At 39.5% G+C, this 14,162-nt stretch overlaps 1 protein-coding gene across 1 annotated transcript in view; it reads right to left on the bottom strand.

Moving 5' to 3' along the window:
* Positions 1–7,240: 7,240 nt before the first annotated feature.
* The window catches only part of KLF8 (KLF transcription factor 8), a 90,235-nt gene continuing 83,313 nt past the window's right edge, over positions 7,241–14,162 (bottom strand). Inside the window, 1 exon segment of the mRNA XM_053579022.1 lies at positions 7,241–7,356. Within this exon segment, the coding sequence (XP_053434997.1) occupies positions 7,241–7,356 (116 nt within the window).

Below are 14,162 nucleotides of genomic sequence, written 5' to 3'. Positions count from 1 at the left end.
TAGGGTTAGGTGGCTCAGTCTCGTATTCAACTGGTTCTCTTCCTGTCCTAGTAGATCAGTGACTCTGGAGAAGTTTTAGTTGTGAAGAAATACAAGTAATTAAGAAACCCCACCTTCACAGAAAACAACTGGAATGAGAAAATTGACCCTTTTTGTTACTACACAACCAGGCTATCACCCGAGAGGGTCCTTGGGTGCTGGTCCCATGTTAGGGGTTCCAAACCAATTGACCCAGTCAATACAAACTCTCAGGTGGGAGAGTTTGCAAGGTCTCCAGCAGCTAGATAGCAGAGGTCTACTGTCTGCTCAGATTTGGCTCTCTCCGGTGCTCTACAGAGTCAGAAAGTCCCGTCCGGTAGCACAGTAGTACAAGGCAGCTGAGCCTCTTACTCCACTTTGTTCCTTTTTCATGCCCAATCACTGGTAACCCCACAGGGCTGCAGTCCTACTCCCTCCAATAATGTGAAGTGCCAGGGCTTAGCCCCTATCAGAGTCAAAGGAAGGTCAATGCCCCTGAGGCCCAGCTACTGCCCTCGGCTACCATCCAGCTGGGAGATCTGAGGCTGGCCTACCTTGGGTGTTCAATAGCCACTGGCGAGTGTTCCACTTTGACTCAGTCTAATCCTGGGGTACCAGGCTAGCCAATGCTTATCTCTCTCAGCCACTGTGTCTTTGCCCCTGCCGTTCTGCAGCACCAGTATCTCTATAGAGTGGGTTCTGGCTTCTTCTGATAGTGCACAGTATTGGAGGCATGATCACTCTATTGTTGCTGGATCTTTGTGGGAAGTGCCCCTGCATAGCTGCTGTGCCACTGTCAAAGCCAGAGAATTCTGTCTGTAGGAGCAGTTCCAGGAGCATGCTGCACACAGATGTGGCGGGAGGGGTACGCTTCACAAGATTCTAGCAATGTCCAGTGTCCAGTAACTTTAGAAAGAAGAACATTACTCCACTGACGATTCTGGTTGGGTGGAGGACTGGCATGGAGGCAGAGTGGGCCCGGCATGCGGCCTCAGTAGGTCTCTGACTGAGCAGGGTCCAGAGCGTGGCCTCACTGGGTCTCTGAAGTGGTGCCGCAGGGCACATGTCCTAGTAGGTCTCCCACCAGGTGGGGCATGGTGCTGCGCATGGCCTCAGTGGGTCTCCAGAGGGGCACAGCACAGTGAGTGGCCTCATCATGTCTCCCACTGGGTGGGGCTCAGTGCAGTGCATGGCCTCAGCGTGTCTCTCATTGGGAGGGGCATGGTCTTCAGCTGGGTGAGGCGTGTGTCTAGGGACCCACGGCTGGGCACTCAGTCAGGCAGGCTGAGAGAGGAAGGCACTGCTCATGAGCCTCCTCCCTCAGTCTCTGCAGGGCTTAGGGATGTGGTTTATCCTGTGAGGGAAGAAGGGTGGACTGGAAGTTCAGAATGGCAGGGATAATATTAGTTCAATTTTTTCTACTGGGTAAGAGAATGTTCAGAGTCACCCCAGGGTCCCTATGGAGGAAGTAGTCCCCACTTCCTATTGCTCACACCTGTGGATTAAGACCAGAGATCCTCAGTTCACTGCTTGCCTGTAGAAAAACCCACAGGAACAAATGAGGAGGGAAAGGAAGACGAAAAAATAACCTGCAGCTTTCTTGGGGGAGCAGTTGGGCACTTTTCCTTTCAGTTGAGTTTTGTACCTGAAGATTGTTGTCTTGGATTTGCAGCTTGTCTCAGCAGGGGTGACCAGGAGTTATCTCACTTCTCTCTCAGCTGTGCTCCCTGTCTTCAGCTTAAATGGATATTTTATGGACGTTATCCTTCTCTCTGGATAGGAGCTTCTGTCAGAGGCTGTTTCCAGTGGGCCATATTACCCCTCTCCCCTAAATAGGGAATCTTTCCCCCAATTTATATTTTTGATAGACTTATCAAAGATCAAATAATGATAAGTGTCTGCATTCACTCCCTGGTCTTCAATATTGTTCCAAACATTTACTTTCTAATTTTCCGCCAGTACCATGCTGTTTTGATTAACTGATTTATAGTATAGTCTGAAGTCTGGGAGCGTGATTCCTCCCGATTTGTTTTTATTTCTGAGCAATGGCTTGGCTATTCGAGGTTTTTTCTGTTTCCATATAAAACAAAGTACTAAATTTTCCAGGTCTTTAAAGTATGACAGAGGTGTTTTAATAGGTATCACATTAAATCTGTAGATTGCTTTCGGTAGTATAGGCATTTTAGCAATGTTGATTCTTCCCAGCCATGAGCAAAAAATATATTTACATTTGTTAACATCTTCAGATTTCCCTTTTCTCAGATTTTCATAGTTCTCTTTATAGACACCTTTCACATCCTTACTTAGATACACTCCAAGATAGTTCATATTCTTTGGCATTATTGTAAAGGGAATAGTGTCCTTGATTGTTTTTCTCTTTGACTATTGTTTGTATATATAAAGGCTACAGATTTGTGAGGGTTCATTTTGTATCGTGAGACATTGCTGTGCTCCTTGATCACGTCTATGAATTTTGTCATTGATTTCCTGGGATTTTCCAGGTATACACTCATATCATCTGTGAAGAGCAACAGTTTGATCTCCTCTGGTCTTATTTTAATCCCCTTGATTGCCTTCTATTGCCTGATTGTGGTGGCTAAGACTTCCATTACAATGTTAAAAAAGCAGTGGGGACAGTGGGCATCCCTGCCTGGTTCCTGATCTCAGTGGAAATGATTTCAGTTTTTCTCCATTCAATATTATATTGGCTGTGTGTTTGCTGTAGATGGTCTCTATCAGTTAAAGAAATGTTCCTTCTGTACCGGTTTTCTTCAGTGTTCTGATGAAAAGCATGCTGTATCAATTGAGAGAATCATATGGTCTTTGTTTTATAATTTGTTTTTGCGGTGTATTATACTTATGGATTTACGTATATTGAACCATCCTTGGGACCCTAGGATGAAACCCACTTGGTCGTGATGTATAATTTGTTTGATGTGTTGTTGGATTCTGTTTGCCAGGATCTTAGTGAATATTTTTGCATCAATATTCATTAATGATTGGTCTATAATTTTCTTTCATTGTTGGGTCTTTTCCTGATTTTGGAATTAGGGTGATATTTGCTCCTAAAAATGTGTTGGGAAGTATTTCTGCTTTTTCTATGTTTTCAAAAAGGTTATGTAATATAGATCCTAGTTCCTCTTTAAAGGTTTGGTAGAATTCTGAGATGTAGTCATCTGGTACCTTGCTTTTCACTCTGGGGGATTTCTTATAGTTGATGCTATTTCAGAACTTGTAATGGGTTTCTTCAACATTTCCAATTCTTTCTGGCTAGGTCTAGGAGGGAGGCATGTTTCCAAGTATTGACTTATTTCCTTCAGATTTTCATACTTCTGAGAATAGGGTTTTATGTAATATTCATTAAAGATTTTTTAAATTTCTGAGGAGTCTGTTGTTATTTCGCCTTTATCATTTCTGATTGATGAAATTGGGGAATTTACTCTTCTACTTCTGGTTAGATTAGCCAAAGGTTTGTCTATTTTATTCAACTTTTCAAAAAAACACCTTTTTTAATTTTAATTTTTTTATTAAGTCTTTTGTACATAGATCATAAATACATTTTTTCCATTTCAGTGTGTTCATTATTTGTACAGATTGGCGTGCTTACGTCATACTAATCAGAATAGCTTTCATCTTATTTACCCAATTATAGCATTAGGACATTTGTGTTCTACACATGATAGAACCAACTTGTACTTGTGATGTGCTCCATAGTTGTGGTCCTACTATCCGTCCCACCTCCTCCCCATCCCTCTCCCTCCTCTTCCCTCCTTCATCATAGCCTAAAGCTGTGTTTCATTTTTCATATGCAAGTGTGAGTTATACATTGGTTTCACAGTAGTGCTGAGTACATTAAATACTCTTTTTCCCATTCCTGAGATACTTTGCTAAGAAGAATATTTTCCAGCTCCATCCATGTAAACATAAAGGAGGTAAAGTCTCCATTTTTTTTTACTGCTGCATAATATTCCATGGTATACATATACCACAATTTATTAATCTATTCATGGGTTGATGGGCACTTGGGCTTCTTTCGTGACATGACAATTATGAATTGAGCTGCAATGAACAATCTGGTGCAGATATCTTTATTGCCAAATGATTTTCGGTCCTTTGGGTATACACCTAGTAAAGGAATTGCAGGATCAAATGTCAAGTCTACATTTAGATCCCTGAGTGTTCTCCAAACTTCCTTCCAGAAGGAACGTACAGGCTTGCATTCCCACCAGCAGTGTAGAAGTGTTCCCTTTTCTCCACATCCACACCAACATCCACTTTTTGATTAGTTTATCTGTTGTATTATTCTTTTGTTTTCCATTTCATTTCATTCTGCTGTAATTTTTACTTATTTTTTTTTCTTCTGCCAGGTTTAGGGTTGAAAGGTTATTTCTTTTCCAGTTGCTTGAGATGTCCCATTAAGTTGTTGACTTCCTCTTTTTCGTATCCCAGAGGTTCTGATAGTTTGTCTCTTCATTATTGTTTTGTTCCAAAAATTTGGTAATTTCCTTCTTAATCTCATTTGTGATCCATCTATCATTTAGCATGAGCTTATTTAGTTTCCATGTTTTTGTATGAGTATGAAGATTCCTGTTGTTGCTGACTTCAACCTTTATTCCATGATGGTCCGAGAAAATACAAGAAATGATTTCTATTCTTTTCAAGTTGTTGAGGTAGACTTGTGACCTATATGTGATCAATTTTGGAGGATGATCCATGGGCTGATGAGAAGAATGTGTATTCAGTTTTCTTAGGATGAAATGTTCTGTAGATGTCTGTTGAATGCAATTGTTGAATGTTTACATTTAAGTCTAAAATTTCTTTGCTTAGCTCCTTTTTGGAGTATCTATCCAACACTGTCAAAGGGGTGTTATAATCTCTGAATATTATGGTACTGGAGGAAATCACATTGCTCATATCCATTAGAGTGTCTTTTATAAATTGAGGTGCATTCTGGTTGGGTGCATAAATGGTATTAATTGAAGTCTCATCATGTTGAGTGTTGCTTTTAACAAATATGAAGTGACCGTCCTTATCTTTCCTTACCTTTGTTGATTGAAAGCCTATTGTATCTGTAAATAAACTTTGAACACCTGCTTTTTTCTGATTTCCATTTGCCTGAATTATAGATGACTATCCCTTCACCTGAGTCTATGTTTATATTTTAAGGTAAGGTGACATTCTTGAATGCAGCAGATGTCTGGCCTGAGCTTTTGTATCCAGTCAGCCAACCCGTGCCTCTTTAGAGGGCAATTTAAGCCATTCACAATTATTGGAAGTATTCATAAGCCTGGTGGCATTTTGGGTATTGAGCTGTTCGAAAGTCCAGTGGGCATTTTTAATCCTTTCACCACTGTGGAACTTGTAATTTGGTCAAAAGTTTCTGAGCAAGTTTACTTTGGTGGCGGAGGATTGTGCTGTTCCTTATGAAGGATAGGTCTAACAATATCCTGGAGAGCTGGTTTAGTTATGCCAAACTTCTTCAACGTGTGAATGTCATTAAGGTATTTGATTTCTCCTCATAGATAAAACTCAGTTTAGCTGGATACAGAATCCTGGGTTGAAAGTTATTTTGTTTAAGGAGATTAAAGTTTGATGACCACCCTTTTCTAGCTTGAAATATTTCAGCAGAGAGATCTGAAGTCATTCTTCCTCCTTGTATGTTATGATATTCTTGTATCTGGCTGCTTGCAGAATTTTCTTCTTCATTTTAACTTTGGCAAAGCTAATTATAATGTGTCTAGGAGATATTTTATTCACTTTGAGTTGTGCTTTCAGAAACAGCAGAAACTGTCTGCTATCTGAATTTCAGAATCTCTTGACATGTCTGGGAAATTCTCTTTGATTATTACATGAAGTAGAGTATCTGTACCCTTAGAAGAAATCTTGTTGTCTTCAGGAATTCCTATAAGGTGAATATTAGAGCTCTCCAAATTATCCCAGAGGTTTCTGAGAGAACGATCTTTTCTTGTTCTCCACTTGTTTTCCTCTTTGAGTGTTTGGGAATGTTCAAAAGCTTGGTCTTCAATGTTAGAGATCCTTTCTTCTGCCTGCTCCATTCTGTTACTGAGATATTCTACTGTATTTCTCAGATCTTTGAGGGCTGCAAGTTCTTGCATCAATGGGTCAAAAAAATTTGGTGATTTTGTCTTTGAATTCGTTGAATTCTTGAGACATCTTTTGAATTACTCCTTGAAATTCTAATTCCATCTTTCCCTCCATTCTGTTGATCTTATTTGATATCCAAATTCTGAACTCAATTTCTGACATCTCAGCCATTTGAGCCATTTGTTTATGGATGAGATCTTCTGCTGTGTCTGACATATCGTTCTTTGGGGGTGTTGGTCTACTGTTACTAGAGTTTTTCCACCGATTCTGCCTCATGATTGTTTTTGAATGGTTGGATAGATGGGCAGGTAACATAAAATTGAATTGGGTGCTCCTGAAGTTTGGGTTAATCAGCCCTTTGTCAAGGCTCTGGGACGGTTGACTGCACCTTTCCCCACTACAGATTTGAAAAGAATCCCTACAGTATTATAGTCTAAGACTCTTGGGAGCTGCTTAGTGTGTTGGGTTAGGTGGCTCTGTCTTGTATTCAGCTGGTCCTTGTCCTGTCCTAGTGGATCAGTGATTCTGGTATGAAGTCTTCGTTAAAGTTTGCTTTCTTGGAGTCACAGCTTGACTGAGCAGAGGTGACCTGCAGTTATTACTCTTCTCTCTCAGCTTGGCTCCCCATCTTCAGCTTAATTGGATACTTTCTGGAAATTATCCTTCCCTTTGGATGGGAGCTTCTGTCAACGGCTGGCTCCAGTTGGCCATCTTGCCCCTCGTCCGAAATATATTTATCATACAATATGATTGCCAAACACAAGCCACTATTTCCAATTAATTCCAACAAAGAAAGACAAGGCTATTTTAAATTTACAGAGAGAAAGAGTACTGAACTACACTTTATGGGAAATTTGAAGACTTTTTTTCAATTATAAAATTGACAATCTATCATAACATGTATGAATATGCATGTGTGTGCACACAAATTTATATACCTTCACTGGCAAGGCAGTTTACCTAGATTTTGTTATCCTCAAATTCTTACTCTTATGTTTGATAATTAAATTGGTTCCACCCCTATGTATGCTCATGTGCAAATGTTTATTTTTACTTGTACACACATGTGCCCATATACAGAGACAGACCTGAAGTAAAGATGAAAGAAAAGAAGTACTCACTCTTGCTGTAGTCTCTGCAGACTCTGTAAGGCTGAGAATCCACTCTCACTTGCACTTTCTTCACTGTCACTTTGAATCTCAAGTGGAGACATGGAGGTAGGGTCAACTTTCACTAAAAGTAAAGAAGAAAGGGAGCAGTATGGGCACAGAAATATATGAGCTCCTGTAATCATTATCAGGATTTCCAATTGGCCTATATTTTCAAATGTAAGCAAGATAGAGAAATAAATGAAAAGGCAAAGATGAAAGAAGAGTATTTGTATAGAAGGAAGACAATAACATTTTAATTATTAGCATAGCATGGAATAGAAATGCCTTTGAGGAAATAGAGATATGGAGCATTTTGTACTAGTATGTGAGTTCCTCAATTATAAGCTCTAGGTATAATTGATCTGTATATTTCCAGCTGCCAGATCACAGTCTGCTGAATAGTTAGTTTCAATATACGTTAGATGAATTGAACTCTCTGGATAAGTTCACTAGCTGTCTTAAAATCAATTCCTAGGGTTACTCTAGAGGTGAGATCATCTCCTTTAGCCTTTGTGCTCCTATATGGAAATGAGTCAATGAAATAAACATGTACCTAGCACCCAATATGTGCTTAATATATGTTAGCACCCTTTATTTCCACTTATGTTTGGAGAAAACTTCAAATGATGCTTCTAATTTCAAACAAAGCTCAATCAGATTGTCAGCAGTCTCCAAGATCCAGCAAAAGCGTCAATATTTCTCTATAGAAAAAGTTTGAGGGTGTCAATAAAGTGAAAGGGGGCTGTCACCAGTGCAATTGTTTCTGTATTTTCTGTATCATTCACTAAAGAATTTTAAGCATGCATTTTGATGCAAACATATGTATGGCATAAGTCTGTTAGTATCCTATAATTGTTTGTATATTAGGCAAAAAAAGAAACAAAAGTCACCTCACCCCACTTACAATGACTATTACCAAAAAGACAAAAGATAACAGATGTTGGCAAAGATGTAGAGAAAAGGGAACTTTTGGGCATCACCTGTGGCTCAGTGAGTAGGGCACAATTCCCATATACTGAAGGTGGAGGGTTCAAACCCAGCCCCAGACAAACTGCAACAACAACTAAAAAATAGTCAGGCATTGTGGAAGGTGCCTGTAGTGCCAGCTACTCGGGAGGCAGAGGCAAGAAAATTGCCTAAGCCCAAGAGCTGGAGGTTGCTGTGAGCTGTGACACCATGGCACTCTACTGAGGGAAACAAAGTGAGACTCTGTCTCTTAAATAAAAGGACGAGCATGGGAAGGAAGGGGTGTGGTTCAATAGAGGGAGGGTTAATGGTGGGACCACACCTATGGAGTATATTGCAAGGGTACAAGTCAAATCTATTAAGTATTGAACACAAATGTCTTAAGACTGTGATTAAGTAAATGAGGTGAAAGCTATGTAAATTAGTAGGATGTAAGCACTCTAATTTGTACAAATAATCAACACATTGAATCCTACAAAGGAGTAAATGTATTCATGATCAATGTTTATGACTTAATAAAAAAAAAGAAAAGGGAACTCTTATGTATATACTGTTGATGAAAATGTAAATTAGTGTAGCCATTATGGAAAACAATATGAAGATTCCTCAAAACATTAAATACATAACTACCATATGATCTAGCAATTCCATTTATGGGTATATATTCAGAGGAAATTAAATAAGTATGATAAAAAGATATCTGTATCCTTATGTTAATTATAGTAATATTCACAAAAGGCAAGATATGGAAACAACCTACATATCCATCAAAGGATGCATGAATAAAGAATATATATACCAGTATACACAATACTTATTAATATATGTGGAAAGCGGGCCATGGGGAAGCAGAGCCCCGATGGCCTGGGAGACGTTTAGGGAACAATCTTCAGCTGCTTTCCTCCTGCTGAGTCAATATGTTTTTCCTCCTTTTAAAACAACATGATTTTCTCCTTCTTAGATGTTTTGCCAGAAGTCACATATCTCTTTCTTTACCTAGTTAATCTTTAGAAACTATGCAGAAAACTATGTGAGCTTTCCCTTTTATTTCTTATCTTTAACATATGCTAATGGTTTTATGTAGTAAAACCCATTAACAGAATGAATTGTTCTTGATAAAATTATTTACATTTTCCAATCATGTTGTAAGACCAAAAACATGTTTTTTGTCTGTGCTACTTCCTCATAAACAACCCTGCTGAGATACTATAAAATAAAGCTAATTTTGTATTTTGACTCTGGTTGCCATTGTGTCTGCTCCAGACCTTCTTGTCTCTTGTGTCTTTTCTCTCATCTCCCACCAATCCCACTCTGGTTTGTTCTCTTTCTCTCTGGTTCATGATAAATATATACACTATGGAAGAATTCTGAACAGACCAATAATGAATAGTAAGATTGAATTACTAATAAGAAATATCCTAACAAAAATTCTCACCCAGGACCAGTGTGACTCAAAGCCAAATTATATCAGCTATACAAAGAAAAACTAGTACCAATTCTACTGAAACATTTCTGAAAGTTTGAGAAAGTGGGAATCAAAAAGTCATAAAAGGGCACAACAACAAAAGAAAACTAGAGATGAATAACTTGACAAACATAAATGTAAAATCTTTCAACAAAATAGCATAACACCAGGCTGGTCATGGTGGCTCATGCCTGTAATCCTAGCACCCAGGGAGGCTGAAGCAGGTGGATCACCTAAGTGGAGGGGTTTGATACCACCCTGAACAAAAGCAAAACCCCATATAGAAAAATTAGCCAGGTATTGATGGGCATACACGTAGTCCCAGATATACAGAAGGTTGAGGCAAGAGTATCAACTGGGACTAAGAGTTTCAGGTTGCTTTGACCTAGACTGAGGCCACACACTCTACCCAGGGCACAGAGTGAGACTCAGTATCAAAAAAAAAAGAAGGAGGAGAGCAAGATTGCGGCCTAGTAACAGCTTCCTTGCATCGTGAGGGCATCGTGAGTCCGGGGAGATAGGACTCCAGGCTGGTGGGATCTGCCTATCATCACCCCTGGGAGGATACAGAGAGTCAGCAAGAGACTTCTGGACCCCAAGAGAAGGACTAAGACAGTGGAAATCTGGCAAGTGGTCACGTGTGTTCAATCGGTCTAAACCCGCCCGCAACTGTAAGTTCAGTAGCAGTGAGACTGCTAACCAGAAAGGCCTTACCTGTGAACTGTTTTGGTGTCTTTGGACTTGGCACTCAGTTGAGCTGTCTTGGGGAGAGGCTGAGCGGGAATGTGGAGAACTTTGTCCGTTGTCTAGGGCCCCAGTCTGAGCCACTGAGCCAGACGGAGCTAATAGTGTTTGGCTGTGGGCCACAGGGAGCCATTGTGAGCGATCTGTCCCAGCAAGCTCTGCCCTCAGGGTCGCAGAGCTAGAATTGGGTGGGAGCAGGTAACCCAGTGACCTAGTAGCCTAAGGGTGGGGTCTGAGTCACCTGGCAGCCCTAAACCTCAGGGGCAGAGTGAGACCAGTTTGGCACACTGGGTAATTGGATAGCCACTTCAGCAGTGATTCCAGCAACAAGCACTTTCCAGGGAAGGCTTCTGCTCAGCAAGTTTACAAGTTCAAAGTGCCTTTTAAGTGGGCTGAAGAGAGATTTAGGGTGTCTACCTGCTGGGGTTTGAGAAATCAGCAGCCTCCAGTTGTATCAGCGCTGTTATTAACATCTCATAACCCAGAAGACCGCGTGTTGCCCAGACAACATTCAACAACATATACATATTGCTTTTTTTTTTTTTTTTGGTTTGGTTCTTTTATTGCTTCTTTTGATGTTGTTGACGTTGTTTTGTTTTTTAATTTCAACGTTTTCCATAAAGATCTTTTTTCTTTCTCAATTTTTCTAGCTTAATTATAATCTCCCATTGTTGCCTTTTTTAATAAATAGAACTTCATTTTTGCTACTGTTTCTACCACTATTATTTGGTTTTTCACCCAATTTTGTCACGTAAAGTTTTCTGTTTGATTCTTTTGGTTTGATTTATAGCATTTTTGTCTTTCCTTTCTACTTGGTGGAGGTGGGGTACTGTGTCTGATCAGGTTAGCAAAGAGCTGCTGATCTCAAGGGAACCACCCAACTGGGCACCCCCAGAAGGTGGGATTTTTTTTAAGGTTGTGTCAAAGTACCCTACTGTACACCATATTGCTCTGTCTCCCTCTTTCTGTGCCTCTCTTCTTTTTGTCAATATTCCTTTTACCTATCCCCTCTCCTTTCTCTATTTTTTTTTTCTTTTCACTCGGTCCTCCTTTCTTTCATCCCTTTCTTGCTCTTCAACATTCTCACCCTTCTGGTCCTGTACCAAAAGGACGCATCTAACCCTTAATCCACAGGCACAACAACTTAAAGAGCAAGAGGAAGTGAAAGGAAAATTAGGGCAAGGAAACAGATAAAAGAAAACACTCATGAGGAAGAATCAGCAGAAAACTCCAGGCAACATGAAGAACCAGTACAGAACGACCCCGCCAAGGGACCATGAGGTAGCTACTGCAGAGAATTCCACCTATAAAGAAATGTTAGGAATGACAGAAAGGGAATTTAGAATACACATGATGAAAACAATGAAAGAAATGATGGAAACAGTGAAGGAAACTGCTAATAAAGTGGAAAATAACCAAAAAGAAATTCAAAAACAGAATCAAATAAGAGACGAACAATATGAAGAATATAAAAAGGATATAGCAGAGTTGAAGGAACTGAAACAGTCAATTAGGGAACTTGAACATGCAATGGAAAGTATCAGCAACAGGTTAGACCATGCAGAAGAAAGAATTTCAGAGGTAGAAAACAAAGTTCTTGAGATAACTCAGATAGTAAAAGAGGTAGAAAAGAAGAGAGAGAAAGCAGAATGTTCACTGTCAGAATTATGGGACTTTATGAAGTGTTTCAACATACGAGTTATAGGAATCCCAGAAGGGGAAGAAGAATGCCCCAGAGGAATGGAAGCCATATTAGAGAATATTATAAAAGAAAATTTCCCAAATATCAACAAAGATTCTGACACACTGCTTTCAGAGGGCTATCGGACCCCAGGTCGCCTCAACTCTAACCGAGCTTCTCCAAGACACATTGTGATGAACCTGTCCAAAGTCAAGACAAAAGAAAAGATTCTGCAAGCTGCCAGGAGTAAGCGCCAGTTGACCTGCAGGGGCAAATCCATCAAGGTGACCGCAGACTTCTCTAATGAAACTTTCCAAGCAAGAAGACAATGGTCATCTACCTTTAATCTACTTAAACAGAACAATTTTCAGCCCAGAATTCTGTACCCTGCTAAGCTAAGCTTCAAAATTGACAGAGAAATCAAATGATTTACAGATATACAAACATTGAGGAAACTCGCCACAACAAGACCAGCTCTACAGGAAATACTTCAACCTGTTCTGCACACTGACCACCACAATGGATCAGCAGCAAAGTAAGAACTCAGAAATTAAAGGACAGAACCTAACCTCCACACTGATGCAAAAGATAAAACTAAGCAATGGACTCTCACCAAATAAGACGAATAGAATACTACCACACTTATCAATTATCTCCATAAATGTTAATGGCTTGAATTCCCCACTGAAGAGACATAGATTGGCTGAATGGATTAAAAAACACAAGCCATCCATTTGCTGTCTGGAAGAAACACACCTGGCTTCAAAAGACAAATTAAAGCTCCAAGTCAAGGGTTGGAAGACAATTTTTCAGGCAAATGGCATTCAGAAGAAAAGAGGAGTTGCAATCTTATTTTCAGATTCATGTGTATTTAAAGCAACTAAAGTCAAAAAAGACAAAGATGGTCACTTTATATTGGTCAAGGGAAAAATACAACAAGAAGATGTTTCAATTCTAAATGTTTATGCACCCAATTTAAATGCTCCCAGATTGTGGAAACAGACCTTACTCAGTATGAGCAATATGATATCTGATAATACCATAATAACAGGGGACTTTAACACTCCTCTTACAGAGCTAGACAGATCCTCTAAACAGAAATTAAACAAAGATATAAGAGATTTAAATGAGACCCTAGAACAACTGTGCTTGATAGACACATATAGAACACTCCATCCCAAAGATAAAGAATATACATTCTTCTCATCACCCCATGGAACATTTTCCAAAATTGATCATATCCTGGGACACAAAACAAATATCAACAGAATCGAAAGAATTGAAATTTTACTTTGTATCTTCTCAGACCATAAGTCCATAAAGGTGGAACTCAACTCTAACAAAAACGCTCCACCACACACAAAGGCATGGAAATTAAACAATCTCCCATTGAATAACAGATGGGTGCAGGAAGAAATAAAACAGGAAATCATTAACTTCCTTGAGCATAACAACAATGAAGACACAAGCTACCAAAACGTGTGGGATACTGCAAAAGCAGTTTTGAGAGGAAAATTCATCGCTTTAGATGCCTACGTTCAAAAAACAGAAACAGAGCGCATCAACAATCTCACAAGCCATCTTATGGAATTGGAAAAAGAGGAACAATCTAAGCCTAAACTCAGTAGAAGAAAAGAAATATCCAAAGTCAAATCAGAGATCAATGAAATTGAAAACAAAAGTATCATTCAGAAAATTAATGGAACAAGGAGTTGGTTTTTTGTAAAAATAAATAAAATAGATAAACCACTGGCCAGACTAATGAGAAATAGAAAAGTAAAATCTCTAGTAACCTCAATCAGAAATGATAAAGGGGAAATAACAACTGATCCCACAGAGATACAAGCGATCATCTCTGAGATCATCTCTGAATACTACCAGAAACTCTATGCCCAGAAATTTGACAATGTGAAGGAAATGGATCAATATTTGGAATCACACCCTCTCCCTAGACTTAGCCAGGAAGAAAAAGAGCTCCTGAACAGACCAATTTCAAGCACTGAGATCAAAGAAACAATAAAAAATCTTCCAA

Source organism: Nycticebus coucang, chromosome X, assembly GCF_027406575.1.
Source record: "Nycticebus coucang isolate mNycCou1 chromosome X, mNycCou1.pri, whole genome shotgun sequence".
Lineage (NCBI taxonomy): Eukaryota > Metazoa > Chordata > Mammalia > Primates > Lorisidae > Nycticebus > Nycticebus coucang.
This window is presented reverse-complemented; position numbering and strand designations above follow the sequence as displayed.